We start from the raw sequence: 19,862 nt of genomic DNA, 5'->3' as shown, positions 1-19,862 counted from the left end.
TTTGTGTAATCACAGTGCTATTCTTCCCCCCCCCACTTTTTGCTACTGTTAACACTACAGAGCTAAAACAGGTAAAAAAGTGAATGATTCGATTCCCACTTGTGTAGTCTGAATGGAATTATTAACTCCATTCGAGTCACAATACCAAATTCGGTCGCCCAGCCTGCAATGGAATTGTACATGTGCATAAGAGCAGAACAGGTGTAACTGAAGGTAAATTGAAGATAATAGTATTATGCAGTTATAATTGGGGACAGAATTTCATCTACAGACTACCTGTTAGAATGCATGAGAAATAAAGAGCCCAACTTGACTTTTAGGATGCATCCATGCTGCTGGCAGATAGATTTTTTTTTTATTTGTAAAATGAGCACATTTCATTTGGAATCACTGATACAATAACAAAACACGGAACCATGTCATGTTGCAAAGGAGAATCACATTTTAATGTAATAAATGGAATCTTAACTGTTGCATTTTCCTTTTTAAATGTTAACAGCAGATGCTTACCGTTGCATTGATTATTATTGTTTGTAATGCAATAGCCCAGGGGATTGGGGCTTCATGGTTGTAGACGCTGTAAAACCAGGTAGTAAAATGACGGTTCCTGCCCTAAAGACCTTGGTCTTGGTTTATGACAATGCATAGCAGGCGGATAAAGGAGGTAAACATTAGTAACAACATGATTTTACAAAGATTAGCTCTATGCACGATTTAAAATTATTTCTGAAGGGTTAATACCTGTTATGATAGCTGGAGCCTGAGCAGTACTCAGAGCTAAGGCTGCCAAGTCTTTCCATTCTAAGTCCCTGTTTTTCCTTATTCATAGCTTTCTAATACCTTCACCTTCCGAGACAAACTTGTCCAGGCCTGGTTTCTGTACAGGGGTGAATTTTTAAAATAGACTGGCGTTGGAATGAGCTATGTAAAAACCCAAGGAAAGTGTGAGTGAGGAAAGGGAGCAAAGAGGGAATTTCTTTTCCATTCATAAAAAAAGCCTGTTTTTTAAAAACAGCTCTAGCTCCTCTGTGTTTTGGGACAGGAAGTGGAAATTCGGGGCAAAGAAGCTCTAGGGGTTGAGGAACGCTAAGTGTTGTGAGTCTGGAAAGAATCTGCCTTGACTTGGCACACACAGAAAAAGGGGAACCACTGCCGTGGGCTCGTGCTGACTGGGGCAGGCCCTGCACTGGCAGACCTTGCAGCGACTGGATCCCAGCAACCACCCCACACAGAGCTCACCCCACCGTGGTGTCCAAAGGATGCCACATCGCGCTGCCCATACAAATCCCAGCCCCTCCCGCCCCCGAGCCCTCCAGCATCCCCCTGCCCCCTGCATCCCTCCCGCCCCCTGAGCATCCCCAGAGCCTCCCAGCCCCTCCCGCCCCCGAGCCCTCCAGCATCCCCCTGCCCCCTGAGCATCCCCAGATCCTCCCAGCCCCTCCCGCCCCCGAGCCCTCCAGCATACCCCTGCCCCCTGAGCATCCCCAGATCCTCCCAGCCCCTCCCACCCCGAACGAATCCTCAGCCCCCTCCACCGCCAAACGGCTCCCCCACGCGGCCCAATCAGGGCTCGCGAAGAGGGGAAACGAGTCTCGCTCCGTGCGCGCTGACGTAAGCGCGCCGATCGGGGGGCGGGGCTCGGGGCTCCAGGGGCGGGGCCGGTTCGGAGGGGCGGGGCCTGCGCGGGGCCTGTGGAGCGCGGCGCTGGCTGCCTGTAGTAGCCGCCAGTGTCCTGTCCCGTCCCCGGGTCCGGCGCCGCCCGCTTCGCAGCCGGAACAAAGAAGGGTCCGGCCATGGTGGGGATCCCGGGAGCCTTCCAGTGTAAGAGCCGCCTTCCCGCGCAGGGCGGGGGCCGGGGCCGCCCTCCTCCCTGCCAGCGTCCCCCGACCCCCTCCGGCTCCCGCCGCCCCGGCCCCCTCTCCCGCCTCGCGGTCGTGTCCCGCCGCCCTGTCCCCATCACCCCGTCCCCTCTGCCACCCCTGCCCCCCTCGCTCCTATCCCTGCCCCCGGGCCCCGATCCCTGCGCCCCTCACCCATCCCCTCGCCATTTCCTGGCCCCGATCGCTGAGCCCCCCTCACCCATCCCCTCGCCATATCCTGGCCCCGATCCCTGAGCCCCCCTCACCCATCCCCTCGCCATATCCTGGTCCCGATCGCTGAGCCCCCCTCACCCATCCCCAAGCCATATCCTGCTCCCAGGGTCCCGATCCCTGAGCCCCTCACCCATGCCCATGCCATATCCTGCCCCCAGGGCTCTGATCCCTGAGCCCCTCACCCATTCCCCGCCCTGCCCCTCGTTCCCCGATCCCTGCCCCCATGTCCCCGATCCCTGAGCACCTCACCCATCCCCTAGCCATATCCTGCTCTGAGCCCCTCACCCATCCCCTAACCATGTCCTGTCCCCAGGGTCTCGAGCCCCTCACAACATTTCCCCATTCCTGATCTCTCTGAACCCTTATCCCGGATCCTTGTGCCCTCACCCCACCTATTTCTTTTCATGCTCCACCTCCCTTCCCCTGATCCCTCACCCACATCCCCATTCCGTGTTCCATCCCCACCACCCTCCTTGTGCTCCTCACCAGCATTCCCCTTCCCTCTGGGTTCCCATCTCCTGCCTGTCCCCTACTCCCCTCATCACTTCTGATCCCCATCCCCCTGTCTTGCCTACCCCGGGCCCACTTCTTGCCCCTGCCCCTTCCACTGGGATCTGGAGCAGTGAATCGATGTTTAAGAACGATCTAGTAAATGCCTGCCCTCTCTCTACCTCGGGGGTTTCTAGGGAATGAGCTGCTGTTGGTGCAGAGCTTTAAGGGCTGCTTCCAATGTACAGTTCTCCATGGTGGGAAGGGCGATCTAGATTCTTTCTCCCCTTGGGCTGGTTTAGTGTCAGCCCCCCTGGGTTGCCCTTGATAACCACACTGGCTGGGTAGCTGGTGCTTGCTTTGACGAGAAGGAACGGCAGCTGAAAATGAGTGTGTAAATTAATGTTACTCCTGACTGCATTCACAGTTTGTTTATTTTTGTAGGGAGATGGGGAAGGAAGTGCATTTGCTGCAGGGCTGCCTGCTTCAACAGGGTCTGGGAGATTGTGTTATGGGAGTAGATATTGGTCTCAAGCTTGAGCAGGCCGGGCAGCCCAAGATGTGGTGGATGTGGGGTGGGGGACTCACCGTTACTCCGGAGTCAATGTACCTTAGCATTCGGTGTGATCAAGGTGTATTGGAAACTGGGTGGTGGCAGCTGTGAATGCTTTTGCTAAGCATCTCTGCCACTTACCCTCCAGATGTCCAAACCTACTTTCTCCCTCACCCTGGCCAGTGTTCTTCTGTTCTGTCATTGATCTCATCTAACTTCTATTTGTGCACCAAATCTCTTCAAAAATATCAAATTCTATTGCCCTTATTGCAGATTAAATCTGTGGAAAACTTGAAAGCCCCAAAGTCTTAATTTTTTTCCTTCAAAGGGTATTTTAAAAAAACAACACCAAAAACTTCAAATAGTGTGTTCAGCTTTGTGGAAACTTTAAAAGAAATTGCGTCTTGGCTCAGACTAACATGAGCAATGTTCATCTCCAAAGCAGCATTTTTGAGAGAGATCTGAGGGAGCGAGTGCGGGTTTGGAATGGGCCTCTTTTTGTTGTGGTGGTTGCAATCGATGACGGTTAGTCTGGCCTGGAGAAAGGAAGTCTGCAGCTCAGATATCCCAGGATTTTTGGGGCCAATTCTTGCTCCCACTGAAGTCAATGGCAAGATTTCTGTTTACTTCAGTGAGAGCAGGACTGGGCCCATAGGGTAAAATTCACCTCTGGGCAGCGAGGAGCAAGTGCAAGGGTTTAATTGTTATATAGGCTGTGTGCTGGCATTTTGCACTGGAGTATATTTTACCCCTTGTGAGACAATGATTATTTCGAATGTTGTTAAGATAACATGCTAATCATTCTGGGTTCAGTCTAGCTATTGGGCAGGTGCAGGAGACCATTACACGCCTGTGGAGTTATTGACTTAAGTGAGGCTCTTTTGTAGACATGTGGGTTCACCCAGAAGGAATTGGGTGCAGGATTGGGCTCGGTCATCTTAAAAAGCTTGATTCTCCCTACTTGCCTTTGGAATTTACAAAAGTGTGTTCTTAATTTTGAGCAAAACCTTTTCAGTTCTTTTTGAAGGGAAATGTTTTATGGATACCTGAGGATTGTACAATTTCTGTCTGGGAAACTGTTTTCATAACAAATGTAAGTTTTTCTGCAATTCAAGTAGATCTGTTACTCCAAGAAATTGTACAATGTCATATTAACTTCATTTAAAAAATAATATGACTAAACAAGTGTCCGTGTGTGAATGAAGCTGTCAAATGCTTGGGGCTTTCTAGACTAGAAAAGTACCACTATAATTATGTTGGTTGGGAGGGTGATTTTTTTGACCGTTATACCAGTATAGTTAAGCTGATATAGCTTTACTGGAATGACTCCCCATGTGGACACTCTTATTCCAGAATAAGAGTGTCTACATGTGGTGTGCCATATATTAGTGTAGCTTATTCCCCTTCTGAACCAAAATAAGCTATACTGATATAAACACTTTTACACTGGTATAACTCTGTCCATACTAGTACTGTTGTACTGCTTTAACTATACTGGTATAGGTAAAGTGGCAAAACTTTCTAGTGTACGCAAGCCCCTTATGAAGTACTTCCCCTTTTCAAAACTCAGTGAGTATTAACTAATCCTTTACAACCCTCTTGTGAATTACTTGGGGCGGGGAGGGATAGCTCAGTGGTTTGAGTATTGGCCTGCTAAACCCAGGGTTGTGAGCTCAATCCTTGAGGGGGCCATGTAGGCATCTGGGGCAAATATAAGGGGCAGTACTTGGTCCTGCTGTGAAGGCAGGGGACTGGACTCAATGACCTTTCAAGGTCCCTTCCAGTTCTATGAGATAGGTATATCCCCATATTAAATCCTTTCCTTTTCACAGATGGGGAAATAGAGGCAAAGGTTGTCATCAGTGCCTGGCTGCAGAGGAAGTCAGTATCAGAGTAGTGTCCTGTACTGGGATCACTAGACTGCACCTATCTCTACCAGCCCACTCATCTTCATTACACTGCATGAGTTTAGAGGGAAGGTTAAAACCTGAAACTACTTGATCTTAAGCTGTTCAGGGTGTTTGCTTTAACTCTGTATTAAATGATATTTTACACTGAAAAGTGGTAATTGTCCCCATAAAGCAACATTTTTGACCTATAGCAACTTGGTTTTGTTCTATAGTTTGTAAATACTCCATCACAAAGTATTCTCTGTTGTAGAGCACAAATGTGTTTCAGGTCTCTCTGGGCTGGTAAAGCAACCGTATATCTGTGTAAAATGAATTGAACAGAAAGAATAGACCTGGACTGCAGATCAAATTGGAAGGTCAGAATGTAGGAGTCTTTGTTTTGCTTTCTGACAGTAACGGTTCTTCACTGCAAAATCCTAGTAAACCTACTGTCATGTTTACATGTGTCCTTCCTATCAGACATACAGCCAGATGAACTAGAAGCAGAATTGTGTGCATGTATGTGTGTAGTGGAACACTCCAGTCTTGCTATATAGCAGCCTACAGAGTGTTCCATTGGGGATATGAAGGTGATTAACTTGAGCTCCATTTTAACTAACTTTACCGAAACAGGAGATCTCCTTCTAGGAAGAGTTGCAGTCCTTTTCTTTGAAAGCTGTAAAGTTGGCAGGGCTGCAGGGAAGTACATTACTGCTGCCAGGGAGTGGAATAGATGGTTAGTGTGTGTATATAGCAGTAATAGCTATATTCTTCTGTTCATTCTTCTCATCTTTTCTTATGTGTGCAGCACTTTGTTAATTTATGGATAAACCTTTGTGTTCAGAATTGATTTCAAGCAACAGTGGGCTGAGTCGTTACAATGCAGGAAGAGAGAGAGATCACAGTGTGATGCCTTTGTGTAACTGTGGAATAGGATGGGTGTTCGCTAAGATCAGTTCAACTGTATCCTGAGTGTGTCTGTGTTGACAAGTTGAATTCAATGAAGCAAGACAACCAGTGAAAGTGCATCCTGAAGCTCAAAGAAAATGAGAGAGCATTTTAAATTGAAATGTGCTGGCTTGAAAGGGAATCTGCCTAAAGACAGATGCCAGCAGTAATGTAGAAACAGCCAGAAAAGCAACATGCCTGGTTACTGAAGAAATTACCAAATGAAGGAAACTACAGATGATGGATAAATCCTTGTGGGGTGGTGGAAAAATGTACTGGGATGTGGTGGGAGTGAGGATATTATGCAGTCAACCCAGTTAAAAATATTTTTATGTCAAACCCTGCACACTCAAAACACCATATTGCCCAGGTGGCTGCTGAGAGAAGTAAACTCTAGTAGAGCGGTCACGTTATAATAACATGAGTTAGATCATGTAATTACATGTCTCATATTCACAGGCTATGAAAGAGTGTTCTTCAGCTTGGATGTGTCTTGCAAAAATAACTTGCAAAAAGTCCCATGATGACCTGTTTGTGGCGCAGAATGACTTTGCAATCAGTGGTGCAGGCATTGACAAGAATGCATATTGGTGCAGGACCAAGCACGAGGTGAAAAGACAATCTCTTAATACCCTGCTCAGAAAAGCCATTCAAGGGGGGAGGAAGGATGGTCCTGTGGTTAATGCACTAGAGTGGGACTCTGGAGACCGTGTTCAACTCCTGCTTCTGCTACAAATTTTCTGTGTGACCTTGGTAAGTCACTTAGACTTGGATCCTCAAAGGTATATAGACACCTAACGCCCATTGAAATCAGGCTTTGATTCAGCAAAGCATTGAAGCATATATGTAACTACAAGCATGAGAGTAGCCATGTTGAAGTCAATGGGTGCATGCTTAAATGCTTGACTAGATCAGAGCCTTTTGGGTAGTCTAGGCGACACTGCAATCAGGAGATCAAAGCTAGTTCTAGTAACAAGAGCAGTAAAGTTGCAGCAGCACAACCAGTGGTAGCATGGCCAGCAGCCGTTCAAGTTTGTACCCAGTATCCTGGGCAGGGTTGTACTCAGGAGGTTAGCCCATGCTGCTGTCGCTGCTACACTGCTGTTGTTACTAGAACTAGCAATGATATTCTACAACAGGGGTCGGCAACCTGTCAGAAGTGGTGTGCCGAGTCTTCATTTATTCACTTTAATTTAAGGTTTCGCGTGCCAGTCATGCATTTTAACGTTTTTTAGAAGGTCTCTCTCTATAACTCTATAGATTATATAACTAAACTATTGTCATATGTAAAGTAAACAAGGTTTTCAAAATGTTTAAGAAGCTTCATTTACAATTAAATTAAAATGCTGATCTTACGCCGCCGGCCCCCTCAGCCCGTTGCCGGCCTGGGGTTCCATTCACCTAGGCTGGCAGCGGGCTGAGCGGGGCCTGCGGCCGGGACCCCGGCTGGCAAGGGGCAGGCAGCCAGAACCCCAGACTGGGAGCAGGCTGAGCGGGGCCTGCCGCCGGGACCCCAGACTGGCAGAGGGCTGAGAGGTTCAGCCCACTGCCAGTCTGGGGTTCCAGCTGCCAGCCCCGCTTAGCCCGCTGCCAGTCTGGGATCCCGGCCCTGGCCACATAGAGTGGGTACCTACCTTCTCCCTGGTTCTAGCCTATTCTCTTCCTCTCTCTCTGCACTGAGCTGAGGGTGGGAGTGCCCTGAGCACAGGGCTGGGGGTGAAGGAACAGGCTGGGGGTTGGGGTGTAGGGTCTGGCCAGGAGCTAGAATGAGGGAAGGGGCTCAGGGTTGGGGCAGGAGTTTGGATGTGGAGTGCTTACCTGGGCAGCTACTATTTGGTGCGAGGGGTGCAGGTGTTAAGGTGGGGGTGGTGCAGGAGCTCCCGTTTGGTGCTCAGGGTGGGGGTGGGAATGTGGGGGGTGCAAGAGTCTGGGTGGGGGGGCTGGGTATGTGTGGGGGGTGCTGGAGTCAGGGCTGGAGTCGGGGGGGTGCTGGAGTCAGGGCAGGAGGCTGGGTTTGTGTGAGGGGGTGCAGGGTTAAGGGCAGAGGGCTGGGGGTGTGGGCTAGGGTGATGGGGGTGCTCCCAGCCCCCTGCCCAGAGCGGCTCACGGCAGGGGGCTGGAGGGGATATGGGATATGCCCTGATTCCACCCCCTATCCCCACGGCCCTGTCCCCACCTCTTCTCCTCCTCCTCCCCGGAGCAGCGAGTGCCCTGCGGCTCTGCTTCTCCCCCTCCCTTGCGAGGGGGAGGGAGAGGAGGAGGGGCAGGACCCCAGCACTCTAGGGGAAGAGGCGGGGGAGGGGGAACTTGCGTGCCCTGCAGCACAGCCGGCAGAACCAAGCTTCTTCACGCTGCCCCCGTGGGGGGGGGGAGGCAGCGGCGGCGGAGAAGAGCGGGCCGGGGTGGGCAGGATTTTTAATGGCACGCTGCTGCCTGCCGGGGTCCCGGCCGCTGGCCCCGCTCAGCCTGCTGCCGGCCTGGCAGGCAGCAGCATGCCATTAAAAAATCGGCTTGCATGCTGTCTTTGGCACACGTGCCATAGGTTGCCGACCCCTGTTCTAGATGATCAAACCTAGCTCAGCTATGTCTACGCAAGCTGCAGTTAAATCTCTGGACTGCTGTTTGGACATACTCTTTGCCTCTGTTCCTTGATTCCTCATCCCTAAAATAGGCAGAGGAATGCTCCTCTACATCTCAGGGGTTCTGTTAGGATAAAAGTACCAATGTTTGTGAGGTGCTCAGATATTATGATGATGGAGGCCATGTAAGTAGATAAAAAGCAGGCAAAAAAATGGTGTGAGTGCCAGTTATTGTTAACCATATGGGCAGCAGCTGAACACTAAGGAGCTTGAGGCCAACATTTACTGCACAGTGAAGCGTAGTGTCTGTCCGAGGACATGTTTACATTTTGTCTTTGATATTTAGAAGAAGCAAGTCAGCAGGAGTGGGCATATAATGTCAGTAATGCCAAATATATACATTGACTTGGTTATTTGGCTAATGTTTTCATTACATTAATGAACAAATTTACTGGCTGCATTGATAAAGTGCTGTGGAGGAATCCTTAAATGTTCTCTCTGAAGCTGATGGCTCAGAGTAGAAGTGGGAATGCAGGTGACCATGGGTGTTTGAAATTGGGAACATTCCAGATTACTTTAAAATAGATACTAGCATACCTCACTTGCATATATCTCTTTCTGGTATGATAATGGGGACAGCTCTGATGCACAAAAATTAAAACTGATCTTTTAGGGACTTGACTTTGCTTTTATCCTGGGGTAAATTCAATGGCTTTAGTAGAGTTACTCTTCCTTTACACCAGAGTAGGTAAGATCAGAAGTGGGCCCTGAATCTTTTGAACTGGCTGAACAAGAGAAGCATTTTCTTGAGTATGGTGTGCGACTTTTCCGAGCACTGGATGGAAAACAGCACCTACGTGAGGTAGAACTCATGAACCGATTTGCTTCAGAGCAATGTTGAAATGAAAAGTCACCAAACTTGAGACCATTATTAAGAATTTCATCATAAATTAACCAAGTCTCACAACTAGCTCAATTTTTACACTATGCCTCTAAATTTTTTTTTTTTTAAAAAGGCCTGCTCTGCTTTCACTTCTATTGGTGTAAATCAGGAATGAGTCCATCTGTGGCGTTAGCATGGCATAAAACTGATGTAAGTGAGAAGGGAATCAGGCACCACGAGTCCTCTGGTACGGGAAGTTATGGATTCAGTGCCTCAGCCCAGATAATTGATTCACCTGAAACTCTTCCAGGCAGTTTGAAACTATTTTTCCAAGGCTTCTCCTTGCCTCCTGTGGAGAGTATCAATGAAAGAAAGTCTGTGGCAGAATATTGTCCCTATGTCTGTCTTCTCTTCCCCACACCTGAAGCCTGTCTAATTCAACAGGGAAGATTACCATCTGATGTCTGTTCTGTTGTCTCAATAAACTTTAGTCTCCAGGGTTGTAATGCCTGCACCTTTCATTAGTGCTAAAATTCCCCTTCCTTCTCCCCAACAAAAAGCCCATCCTTCTGGAAAGAGAAGCACGAACTGCTACAAGTAATGACAGGTTTCAGAGTAGCAGCCGTGTTAGCCTGTATCTGCAAAAAGAAAAGGAGTACTTGTGGCACCTTAGAGACTAACAAATTTATTTGAGCATAAGCTTTTGTGTAGCTCACGAAAGCTTATGCTCAAATAAATTTGTTAGTCTCTAAGGTGCCACAAGTACTCCTTTTCTTTTTGCAAGTAATGAGTTAACCTTCAGCTGAACTTTGTTCTATAAATCAGCCTTTAAGTTATAAGCAGAGACACGAGATCAGTGGGCAGAGAACCCTGCATCCTTTTAGGGCTCAGAGTCTAGCTTTTCCCTTGAATGTACAGAATTCTGGAAAATTTGAGACTTCATTTAAAAATAGCCCTCACCCTTCTGGTTGTAAGGATGCTTTAAACCGTGTGCTGCTGGCATGACTGAAACTGAACAGTGACATAGTAACACTGTTTGAAACATCTCATTCCACCCAAAAAATCATCTAATTGGGATGGTGCCAGGTTTCAGAACTAGCTGGCAATTTAAAATGTTGATATTAGCCATTTTTCTGTGGATCATCTCAGAAGGAACTGTCTAAAGCAGGTATGTACCTGATGTTCCATTAATTTAAAACAGTGCTGTAGATGAACACTGCTGCCGCTTTTAAAGACCATCTAAGCTAGTCTTTGTTAAAGTAAATCAATAAAAAACCCCAATAAAGGGCCAGTTCTGCTGTCTCTAATGTCTCCCCTTCTCCTTCTGGTATCTGGGGACTCTGTTATAATAGCAAGTGCTTCCAAATATATCACCTGGGGCCAATGTAGCTCTTGTATGTGTTTGCCCAGCCATTTCTAATGCACTCATTACTGTAATGTCTAGGTGCAGATCTTGAGGTGGATCTCACCCCGCTGTCCCCCATGGACAGCAGTTGCAGGGCCTGGGATGCTGAGCAGGACATGCTGGGATGATCTATGCTCCCAGATGGACAATGGACAACTTCATAACGTGACACCTTTAGCAGCCTACTTCTCCTATCCCCCACCCTGCCCAAACTGTTGCCATCTCTGCTGTGGGGCCTCCTGGTTGTTGGGGTGGGGGAAGAGACTGATCTCAGGGCTCTGAAACTCTTGTGATGGGAAGGAGAGTGGTCCTGTGAAGAAAGTGCTGTTGGGAGAGCCTCTGCTCCCCACACCATGTGGTTCCCTGTAATGAGCCACATGAAGCATTTATTGCTATTCCTATTGCTGCTATAACAGCATCCCTCCATCGTGATAGTAATGACAAGTATTTATAGAGCACTTCACTGAACGGTGGACACTTTACAGGAGTCTTGGGAGGCAACTGGTGGCTTTTTCTCTCCTTAGGTCATCTTCTGGGCGTTGCCAACTGGCCTTCCTCCCCATGCCAGATCTTTAGGGAGTTACCAAAGGGGCCCTGAGCCCCCCTCTCGCCAAGCTCAAAGCAGGCTGTATAATTTTCAGGGGCAGAGCTGCTGCAAGACTAAGGGTGAGGCGTGGCTAGCGCACTGAGCTTGCAGAACTCCAGTCCCACCTTCCAGGGTCTGGGCCCAGGCACTACCACTGCACCATGCTCGTACGCAGGCCTGTCAGGTACAAAATGCTGGATTCCTGCATTGCAACCTTGGAGAAGCTGTGGATTTGCCATAGAACTTGTTCCAACAGCAGTGAGCGCAATGCCTGCCCTTACCCTATTTCTTAAGATGTTCAGTGACCCATTTATCTTATGTTATCTAGTATTAAGACATAACTTAAGAAACAATACATATTTCCTAGATTTGGGACTCCAAGCTCACTGACTCTTGTTGCCAAAATTCCACAGAGATATCAGCATCTTGATTAGATGCTGTTCAAAGACAGAGATGCTTAAAAGCCATGTGGGCTCTCCTTTCCCTGAGGCCATACCTCCTTGGAGCTAATGAAGGTTACGTGGGCCTGGCAATGAGAATGTACTCCAATGGCTGTTTCTTGGTACCAAATCTTCAGTAGTCTCTGTGGTTACGCTGCAAACTAGATTTTCCGATATGCTTATCTAGAACTTCTTGTTATCTAAAGCAGTCGTGGCTCCAGATATAGGGAGTTTCAATAAAACGATGTCTGAGTAGGTGTGTGTGTGTGTGTGTGTGTGTGCGTGCATGCGTGTGCACAGTCACATGTGTGAGGAGCCCAAGAGCCAGGGTGTGGGGTGCTTTAGCTGAATGCTAAAACACCATGGAGCCCAATGCCTCCCAGGATTTCCACCACTGTCCTGGCTCCTCTGTTCAAGGAACCCGGCCAGCAGCCTTTCAGGTCTGCAGCCAGGGTCTTCCCTCCCCCTTATCCATAGCTTTGTTGGGGACCAAGAAACTGTTGGATATTCGGGACTCTGTAGGGTTTTTGTTAGGGAGGGGAAAAAGTGTTCAAGGTGGTTGGCTCCCTGATGGGCCATACTCAGGCAGGTGACTGGGTTTATCTTGTGACATCACTCCAATGTCTGACATTTCTAGCTCAGAAACAATAACTTGTGCTAAGCTTGTCTTATCTGTGGACATGTTTTTCTAATTAAAGACAAAGCTCAGTAAATATTTTTTAAATGATTGAATTGCCAAAGTATGAAATACACATGTTGGAAGTCAGACACACTGAATACCATGTGCGATTTCCCATAGCCATCCATTAGAGAAGGTTAGTGTGGTGCAGATCTTAGAGCTGTGGATGACAGGTTTATCTGGGATGATTGGCAAAGATTTATAAACTCAGAGGAGATTTACTTTACACACACCTCTCTCCCTCTCCCCGGTTCCACCCTGTCTCAGAAATAGGAAATTGGGATCACATTAAAGTCCTAATTGGTTTGGCTCCAGCAAAGGTTTGGCGGCTGCCAAATAGTTAATTTATTGTGTGAGAGTTTGGCCATGTGTTGAGAGGCAAATTTGCTTTAAGCAAGGGATCTTTTGTAAACTGAACATCTATTCATTCAGCAGGCTCTGTTTACAAGTGAGCTCTGAGCAGGCCCCAGGAGAAACAGGCCTGTTTTACATAACAATCAGAACACAACAGGGCCCATGGACTCCAACACAGCAGGAGAAGGGAAGAAAGAAGGTTTGGGTCTTTCGAGCCCTGTGATGAGCTGAATCAATGGATGCAGGGTTTGTCCTCTCTTCGTGTGTTAGAAAAGCTTTGGAAATACTTGAGCGAAACAGTTTAAACGGGTTTTTAGTATGACATTAATTTTAAGTCTCTAAAATGTTTGTCTTCATGAAGGTAGGGGAAGCTCTGAGGAGAAAGTTTTGGAAAGAGAAGCAGCCCTAGTGCTGTCACCTTTAGCACAACCTGGTGGGGAGACCTACAGGGTCGTTAGTTTTCTTTTCCTGTATGTTATGAGGAAGGGTAAATTGGAATGCACTTTTATCTGGCTGGCTTTCTGTAGCCCTGCAGGACGTTGCTTTGTTCTTGATCCCGGTACTCTGTGAGATCGAGATCGCTCTTGCTGGTGATAATTTTTCATGTTAGATTTGTTTTCTCTGGCTCTTTTCTCTTGGGTCTGGTGAATCTAGTAAGGTTTGACTCATGTGAACTTGTGTGGGAAGCAGTCTCAGGCTGTCACATTGGCTTTAATTATAAACCGCTCTTATTTAGACTATCATCTTTGTTTGGTGTTCTTGAAATGGAAGTTGCATGTAGTGGACAGGATATTGCGGACTGAGATGCAGTATCTCAGCATGGCTTTGGACTTGGCATATGGTTTGAAGAAGCTGATAGGGACTAAATCATGGCTGTAATAAAAATTATCTTTAATTTATCACTGACAGTTAAATAACTAACTTTGTGTTAGGGACCCGCTTCCAGCTAAGAGGAAACAATGGTATTACTGCGGTACCCAATGGCATCCTTATTGTCAATTGTCATTTTCATTACAAAATTGAGATCTTAAGGTTCAGTATTTTGGCCATTTAATTTGCAGCTGTGAAATGTTCCATGCATGCTAACTAAAAGGCAAGAGCTCAGACGGGGATTTTAGGTGCTTAGCCCTGAGAAGGAATTTGTTCTTGTGCCTTCAGATATTTCAGAGTGCTGAGTGTTTAGGAGAAATTGGTAGGTGGTTGCAGCACACTCTCAGCTATACTTTTCCTTCTGTAACTTCCATCTGCTCCTCAAGCAACTTCCTTAGCTGTGCTAAAATCCATTAAGTCCTATTTATGATCCAAAGGCAAATACAATACAACTATTGATTTGTTTATGTAAATGTAACCTTTCTCCTGATAATTGTAATAATTCTGAAGACACCTAATGATAGTACAAAGTCAGTAAAGGTGTATTTTATGTATGTATCAAACACTTCCAGTGGAAACATGATCACTGTCACAACTGAATGTTAATCAATATGTGGGGGGGGGGGGAGTTGCAGAGGCATCAGTTCAGCAAACAATATTAGATCAAGCCGAACCTCTTTGTACCAAAGCTGCTTCTGCCTGGGGCTGCCACATGCTATTCTGACACACAGACTAACACATTCAGCATGTGCCACCCTCCGTTTGCCAGTTTTAGTGTTGAGATGATGGCAGGTTCAGGCAGCATTAACTGCTTTGTACAGACGAGTTGCGTGGGTGTTGGAGCAAACAATAAGGATTGTTTTATAGAGCATCTTTTCATCCCAAAGGATCCTAAAGAGTGTAAAATCTTGTCCAGGAAACTCTTCTGCACCCACCACTCTGGGGTTAACTACAGTAATTGTTTCATAGCACACAACAGTACCTAACAGTTTAGGCAGGAAGCAAAGAGGAATACTGTATCCAGTTGCAGAACAAAATAGAATTAATATCAGGATTTGCCTCAAATAGCAGAACTGTCTTCATTCCAGCTTAGCCCAAATTGGATGAAAGTTTTCTTTCCATTGTCTTTTCTTTGTTGTAAAGAACATCGTACTTAAATCAAGTCCTTCTTAATGTAATGATTTAAAGTAGCAAATTTTAGCCAGAAATTCTTATGAGCTCCTACCACCCGCTGTGTTTGCAGTTCAGATTACTTTACCTGGGAGAGCTGTTGACCTTCTGACACCAATGGCCCAGCCTTTACTCTTTAAGCTGGTTAACTGCCTAGTTTGTATTCCACAATGTGCTTGAAAACTCCACCACCTTCATGAAACTGTTACATTCTCACTTTCAGAGATGCTTGGACCAGGAACCATTAAAAAGCAGTTAAACTAGCTTGGGGTCATGTGCCTCAGTGTAAACACCTGCCTCCTGTTTGGGTACTGTGGCTCAGGAAAGCAGCAATGGCTGGAAGGTGAGTGTGGATCTGTGGAGGGGAATATATAATATACTGTTTGTTTGTTTTTTAGAAGTAGTCTACTTATCAATAACTGCAGTCCTCCATCATGGGGTAACTTTGTTGGAAGTAAACAGTGGCTGGGATGGTTAGAATATGGAACTGCCTTTCTGTCTGCATAAGCTTAGCATGTCAGTGGTTTGAATCTGCAGACCAGAACTCCTTTCCAACTGGCTACATTTACCAGGATGACTGCACCATCCACAAATGGGGGTGCATCAGTGCTTTTTGCACCTGTTTTGTAACACAGCAGTACAATATGCAGGGCATCCAAGTAATTTATACCCCAGCAAACACATCCTGGCATTGGGAACATGAGTTTCCATCTCATTAAGCTGCTGGCAAAACCTTGGTAATTCCAGTCACTGGTACAGCAGAGGAATTATCCCCCCAACACTGCTAGTTCTGTCAGTCCAGAAAATCACTGTTTATTCTCACCAGTTGTGTGTTTACATTTGAGGGAAGGAGAGATTGTGCTGAAACCATTGTGAACTGTTGCTTCAGTGTGGTCTGCTTTAGTGTTCTTGTTATAAGAACAAAGGGTTTTTTAAATACACATATATAATAGAGGATTTAGATGCATTGAATATAGCTCGGGGGATCTATACCTAGGTTACAATGTTAAATTTGTTTGAAATCTGCGGTTTTTAAATGCAACAGATTGCACTGATATTAAAGCTTACAGAGGCTAGATTGCTTAGCAGTTTATGGAGCCATTCATTTCTAGATCGACTGCAGCCCAGGTTGGCATTGGCAAAGTTATTACCATCTGACAGCTGTTTGTTGGCCTGTGTGAAATGAGTTGTTGGTTTCAGTCCATTCCTAGCAGACAGGTGTCCATATCACAGTTGGTCCCTTTTTGGCAGACTCACTAGAGATGCCAGGGATTAAATAGACCATGGAGACCGGGCTCTCAGGCTCCTAGAAGTGAGCCTCTCCAAGTAAGAGGTGAGGCATATTGATGGAAGAGTGGTATGCTTGTGTTGTGGGGGGTTTTTTGTGGTGGAGGACGCAAGGGAAGTTTGCACTGCTTGTGGTTTTCAAGGTTTCAAAATATTTTGTGTACAGAGAAGAGAATCATGTACCCGTGGCCCTGTGTTTCATTACACAACTCGTAATAGTCTTATAAAGAATACACTTTGGAGGTTTGTATTGCAGCCTTAATGAGAAAGGTCCATAAAGGAGAGGTCTTGCAGGTCTTTCATGAAAATCTCTGCACTTCATGAAATGCTCTGCTGTTTCTTCATTAAAACAGGATTATCTACTTGAGATTATCCATTCCACATGGGTTGGGCAAGCAGCACTCTTCCATTTTCATGTTAAAATCCTCTAGGCTACAGACAGCCATTGTAAATCGGCTGAGGTAAGGGAGAGTTTTTAGTATCCAGGAGGCTGAGCAGTGCAGAGTTTTGGAAATGTGACTTGAGATGAGAGGAGCTTTTATAAGTGTCAGTTCAATTATGTTTGACTTTTGGACCCATGGGACAGATTTGTGGGTTGTCTTTGCAAACGGCATCTTCAGCAATTTTTAACATTCAAGAGTCCTGTCTCAGAGATTCCTTCTGGCCTTCACTAATCACTTTTTTTTTTAATCTAAACCTTAGAGAAAGAGTTCAGAGTTTTTCTAGACATGACACCAAGCAAATCAGTCAGGCAAATAGCTTCCATTTGCATAGAGATCTTCTGTATGGTGACCCCTCAAGCTTCTTTTGAAATGATGCCCTCAACCAGATTATCATGGTTGTCCTTGTTACACCCAAACATAGCATTGGCCACTGCAAAACTTTATCCAACTTCTAATGTAAGTTTATTGCATCTGATCCAGTTTCATAAAACTTAAATTCTAGTAAAGGTTCATCTCACTTGGGAAATACCCTTCAGATCATCTTTTCCATATTTGGGCTGGGCAGGCTGAGAGAACTCACCCCTGTATATATGAGTACAGTGTCTTTTCACCATTCTACACCATGTCTGCAGTCGCAGTATGAACATCTCATTTGCTTCCGTGGAAACTTACGGGGAGTGGTCACAGTGGTGGTGAAGGTAGAAGTATCAATACATGTGGCAATCAGATTAATTACACAGTATCTTAGTTGTAATAAGAATTTGGACTCTTTAGGTCCTTTTTGAACTACTTTATTATCCAAGCTGCAGGACCAAGTTGTACACAGGCGTAATTGGCCAACATGTGAAAAATGGAGGTACTCCTTTGTTACAATGGACATGCCTTTGACATTTTCTCTAGATTTATAAACAAATAAAATAGAGCATATGTAAGGCTCTAGGTGCCTCTGCCATAAATTACAAAAAAAAAAAAAAATGTACATCACCAAAACTCCCCTCCCTTCTGCACACCCACCCTGTTTTGTAGCATGTGTCTTGCAATGTGCGCTGCAGGCTAGCAGTCCTGGGCTATTTTAGATGTGGGGGAGCTTTTTCCAGAACTGAGGTCCCCTTTGGAGAATGCTCTAATGCCAGGCCCATCTCTTTTAAGTTATTGGGGTCCAGCTGGTGTGCCTCTGCTGATTGTGTGCATCAGTACAGCTGGAGGAGAGAGCCATTTAGGGCTTTATTGATCAAAACCAACACTTCATCTAAAGTCTGAAAAACCAACAGGCAGCCAGTGCAGATCATGGAGCACAGGTGTCATGCACTGTCACCTGGAAGCATAACTTAATAGTGCAGAAAGCAGCAGCCTGCCTATCTTAAATTTCTGGATTGATTTAAAGTGTTAACCCCAGGTAGCAATTCTGAGGTGACAAAGCCAAGGATAACAGTGGCCAGATCCACATCCAAAAGAAGCATTTACAATTATCTAGCCAGGTGCAGGTGGTAAAATGCCTTCCTGGACATTAATGCTGTATGATCATTTGTGTAGCAACCCAACCCCCAGATTACACTCATGCATTACAATTGATAGCATCTCACCCTTGATCAAATATAGTGAAAATACGCTTGCTGTATCTTCCAGTTGCTTTCAGCATCAACTCACTCTCATCTGGACTGAGTTTCAACCTGTTTCCTCTCCTCTATGCTCATTCTCCCTGGGACAGTGGGCCTGACACTTAACAGCTGTCCAGGTCAAGAATATTTTTTCTGTCTGACTTTCAAACTTAATATGTGGGCCATTAAGAAACATTTTCTTATTGATGATTAATGGATCTTGATACATTACATTTGTGTGAAATTTGCGTTTTTAAAAAAATTATGGTTTAGGGTTGGCAAAAAACCGAGCACGAGACTCCATGGACTTCATTGTTTTTGCTGAACTGTCAATCAAAAGCTAAGCAAATGTAAGTGACCCTTGTTCAATATAAAAATCTATGTGCCAAATTTCAGATCAGTGATGTTTGAAATGGCCAACATTTTAAGTGACCAAATAGGATTCACAGTCAAAATGCTGATATGGCCTTAACGACATCAGTACTGTAGGGAGCTGTTGTAACTCTTATCTGCTTTTAAAGCACAAGGCATGGATGTGAAAGGCCAGGTGTTTGCCTTTAACTGCAGCTGCACCATCTGAGCAAACAGGTGGAGATGCTCAGGGTAGTCAGCAAAACGCAGCTGATAAAAGTTAAGAAGACATCTAATATGCTATTTTACATGAGTAAAATGGACCCCAAGTGGAATCACGTGCAATTAAACGCAGCTTTACCTTAGCATAGGTGTTGGCTGGACACAGGATTAATAAAATGAACAAAAAATAATGTATGTTTCAGATGTGTTTGTTCTCTCTGGGCAGCAAAGCTGTCAAATCAAACCAGCCATTTCAAAAACTGTTTGTGGGTCACTGAACTTTGGGCAGTTATGCCTGCTTCACAGGACTCTTAATGCCAAACCCTGCACGTTACTGAGAATATTGTACTTTAGAATTGACGTTTTTTGCTGTCTCCCTTGAGGTCAATTCTGTTTCATTTAAATTAATGATTAAATTGAAAAAGATTGCATTTTTAAAATTGTTTTTTGTGTGAATTGGCCGGTTGGAATCTTCCATGGAACTATATTGTAGGCAAACCCTGATTAACTTGAATCCCTGCACAAACTTTTGACAAACTGTTTAAACTAAACATAAAACCTCTGTAGAAGTCCTCTGATCTACAGTGGTGTGATGTTGTAATTCAGCAGATGTTTTTGTAATGTAAATGAAAATTCTACTCTTTGAATGGTCCTCTTAAAGGCTTGTACGTGTACATTTATTATTTATTGGTATTGCAGTAGTACCTGCAGGCCATGGTCTGAGCCCCATTGGGTGAGGCACTATGCAAACAGGTAGCTAACTATAAGTTAGTCCCTGGCTCAAAGTGAAAAGGAGGACTTGTGGCACCTTAGAAACTAACCAATTTATTTGAGCATAAGCTTTCGTGAGCTACAGCTCACTTCATCGGATGCATACTGTGGAAAGTGTAGAAGATCTTTTTATATACACACAAAGCATGAAAAAATACCTCCTCCCACCCCACTCTTCTGCTGGTAATAGCTTATCTAAAGTGACCACTCTCCTTACAATGTGTATGATAATCAAGGTGGGCCATTTTCAGC

At 45.6% G+C, this 19,862-nt stretch overlaps 1 protein-coding gene across 1 annotated transcript in view; it reads left to right on the top strand.

The window, feature by feature from the left end:
- The first annotated feature begins 1,686 nt into the window (after positions 1–1,686).
- CBFA2T2 (CBFA2/RUNX1 partner transcriptional co-repressor 2) overlaps positions 1,687–19,862 on the top strand; it is a 96,451-nt gene continuing 78,275 nt past the window's right edge. The window contains exon 1 of the mRNA XM_074970327.1: positions 1,687–1,821. Within this exon, the coding sequence (XP_074826428.1) occupies positions 1,794–1,821 (28 nt within the window). The 5' untranslated portion in view covers positions 1,687–1,793. The remainder of the gene's footprint in view (positions 1,822–19,862) is intronic.

This window comes from Natator depressus, chromosome 13 (genome assembly GCF_965152275.1).
Source record: "Natator depressus isolate rNatDep1 chromosome 13, rNatDep2.hap1, whole genome shotgun sequence".
NCBI classification, from domain to species: Eukaryota; Metazoa; Chordata; order Testudines; family Cheloniidae; genus Natator; species Natator depressus.
The sequence above is the reverse complement of the archived record's forward strand: the minus strand, read 5'-3'. Positions and strand labels throughout refer to the sequence as shown.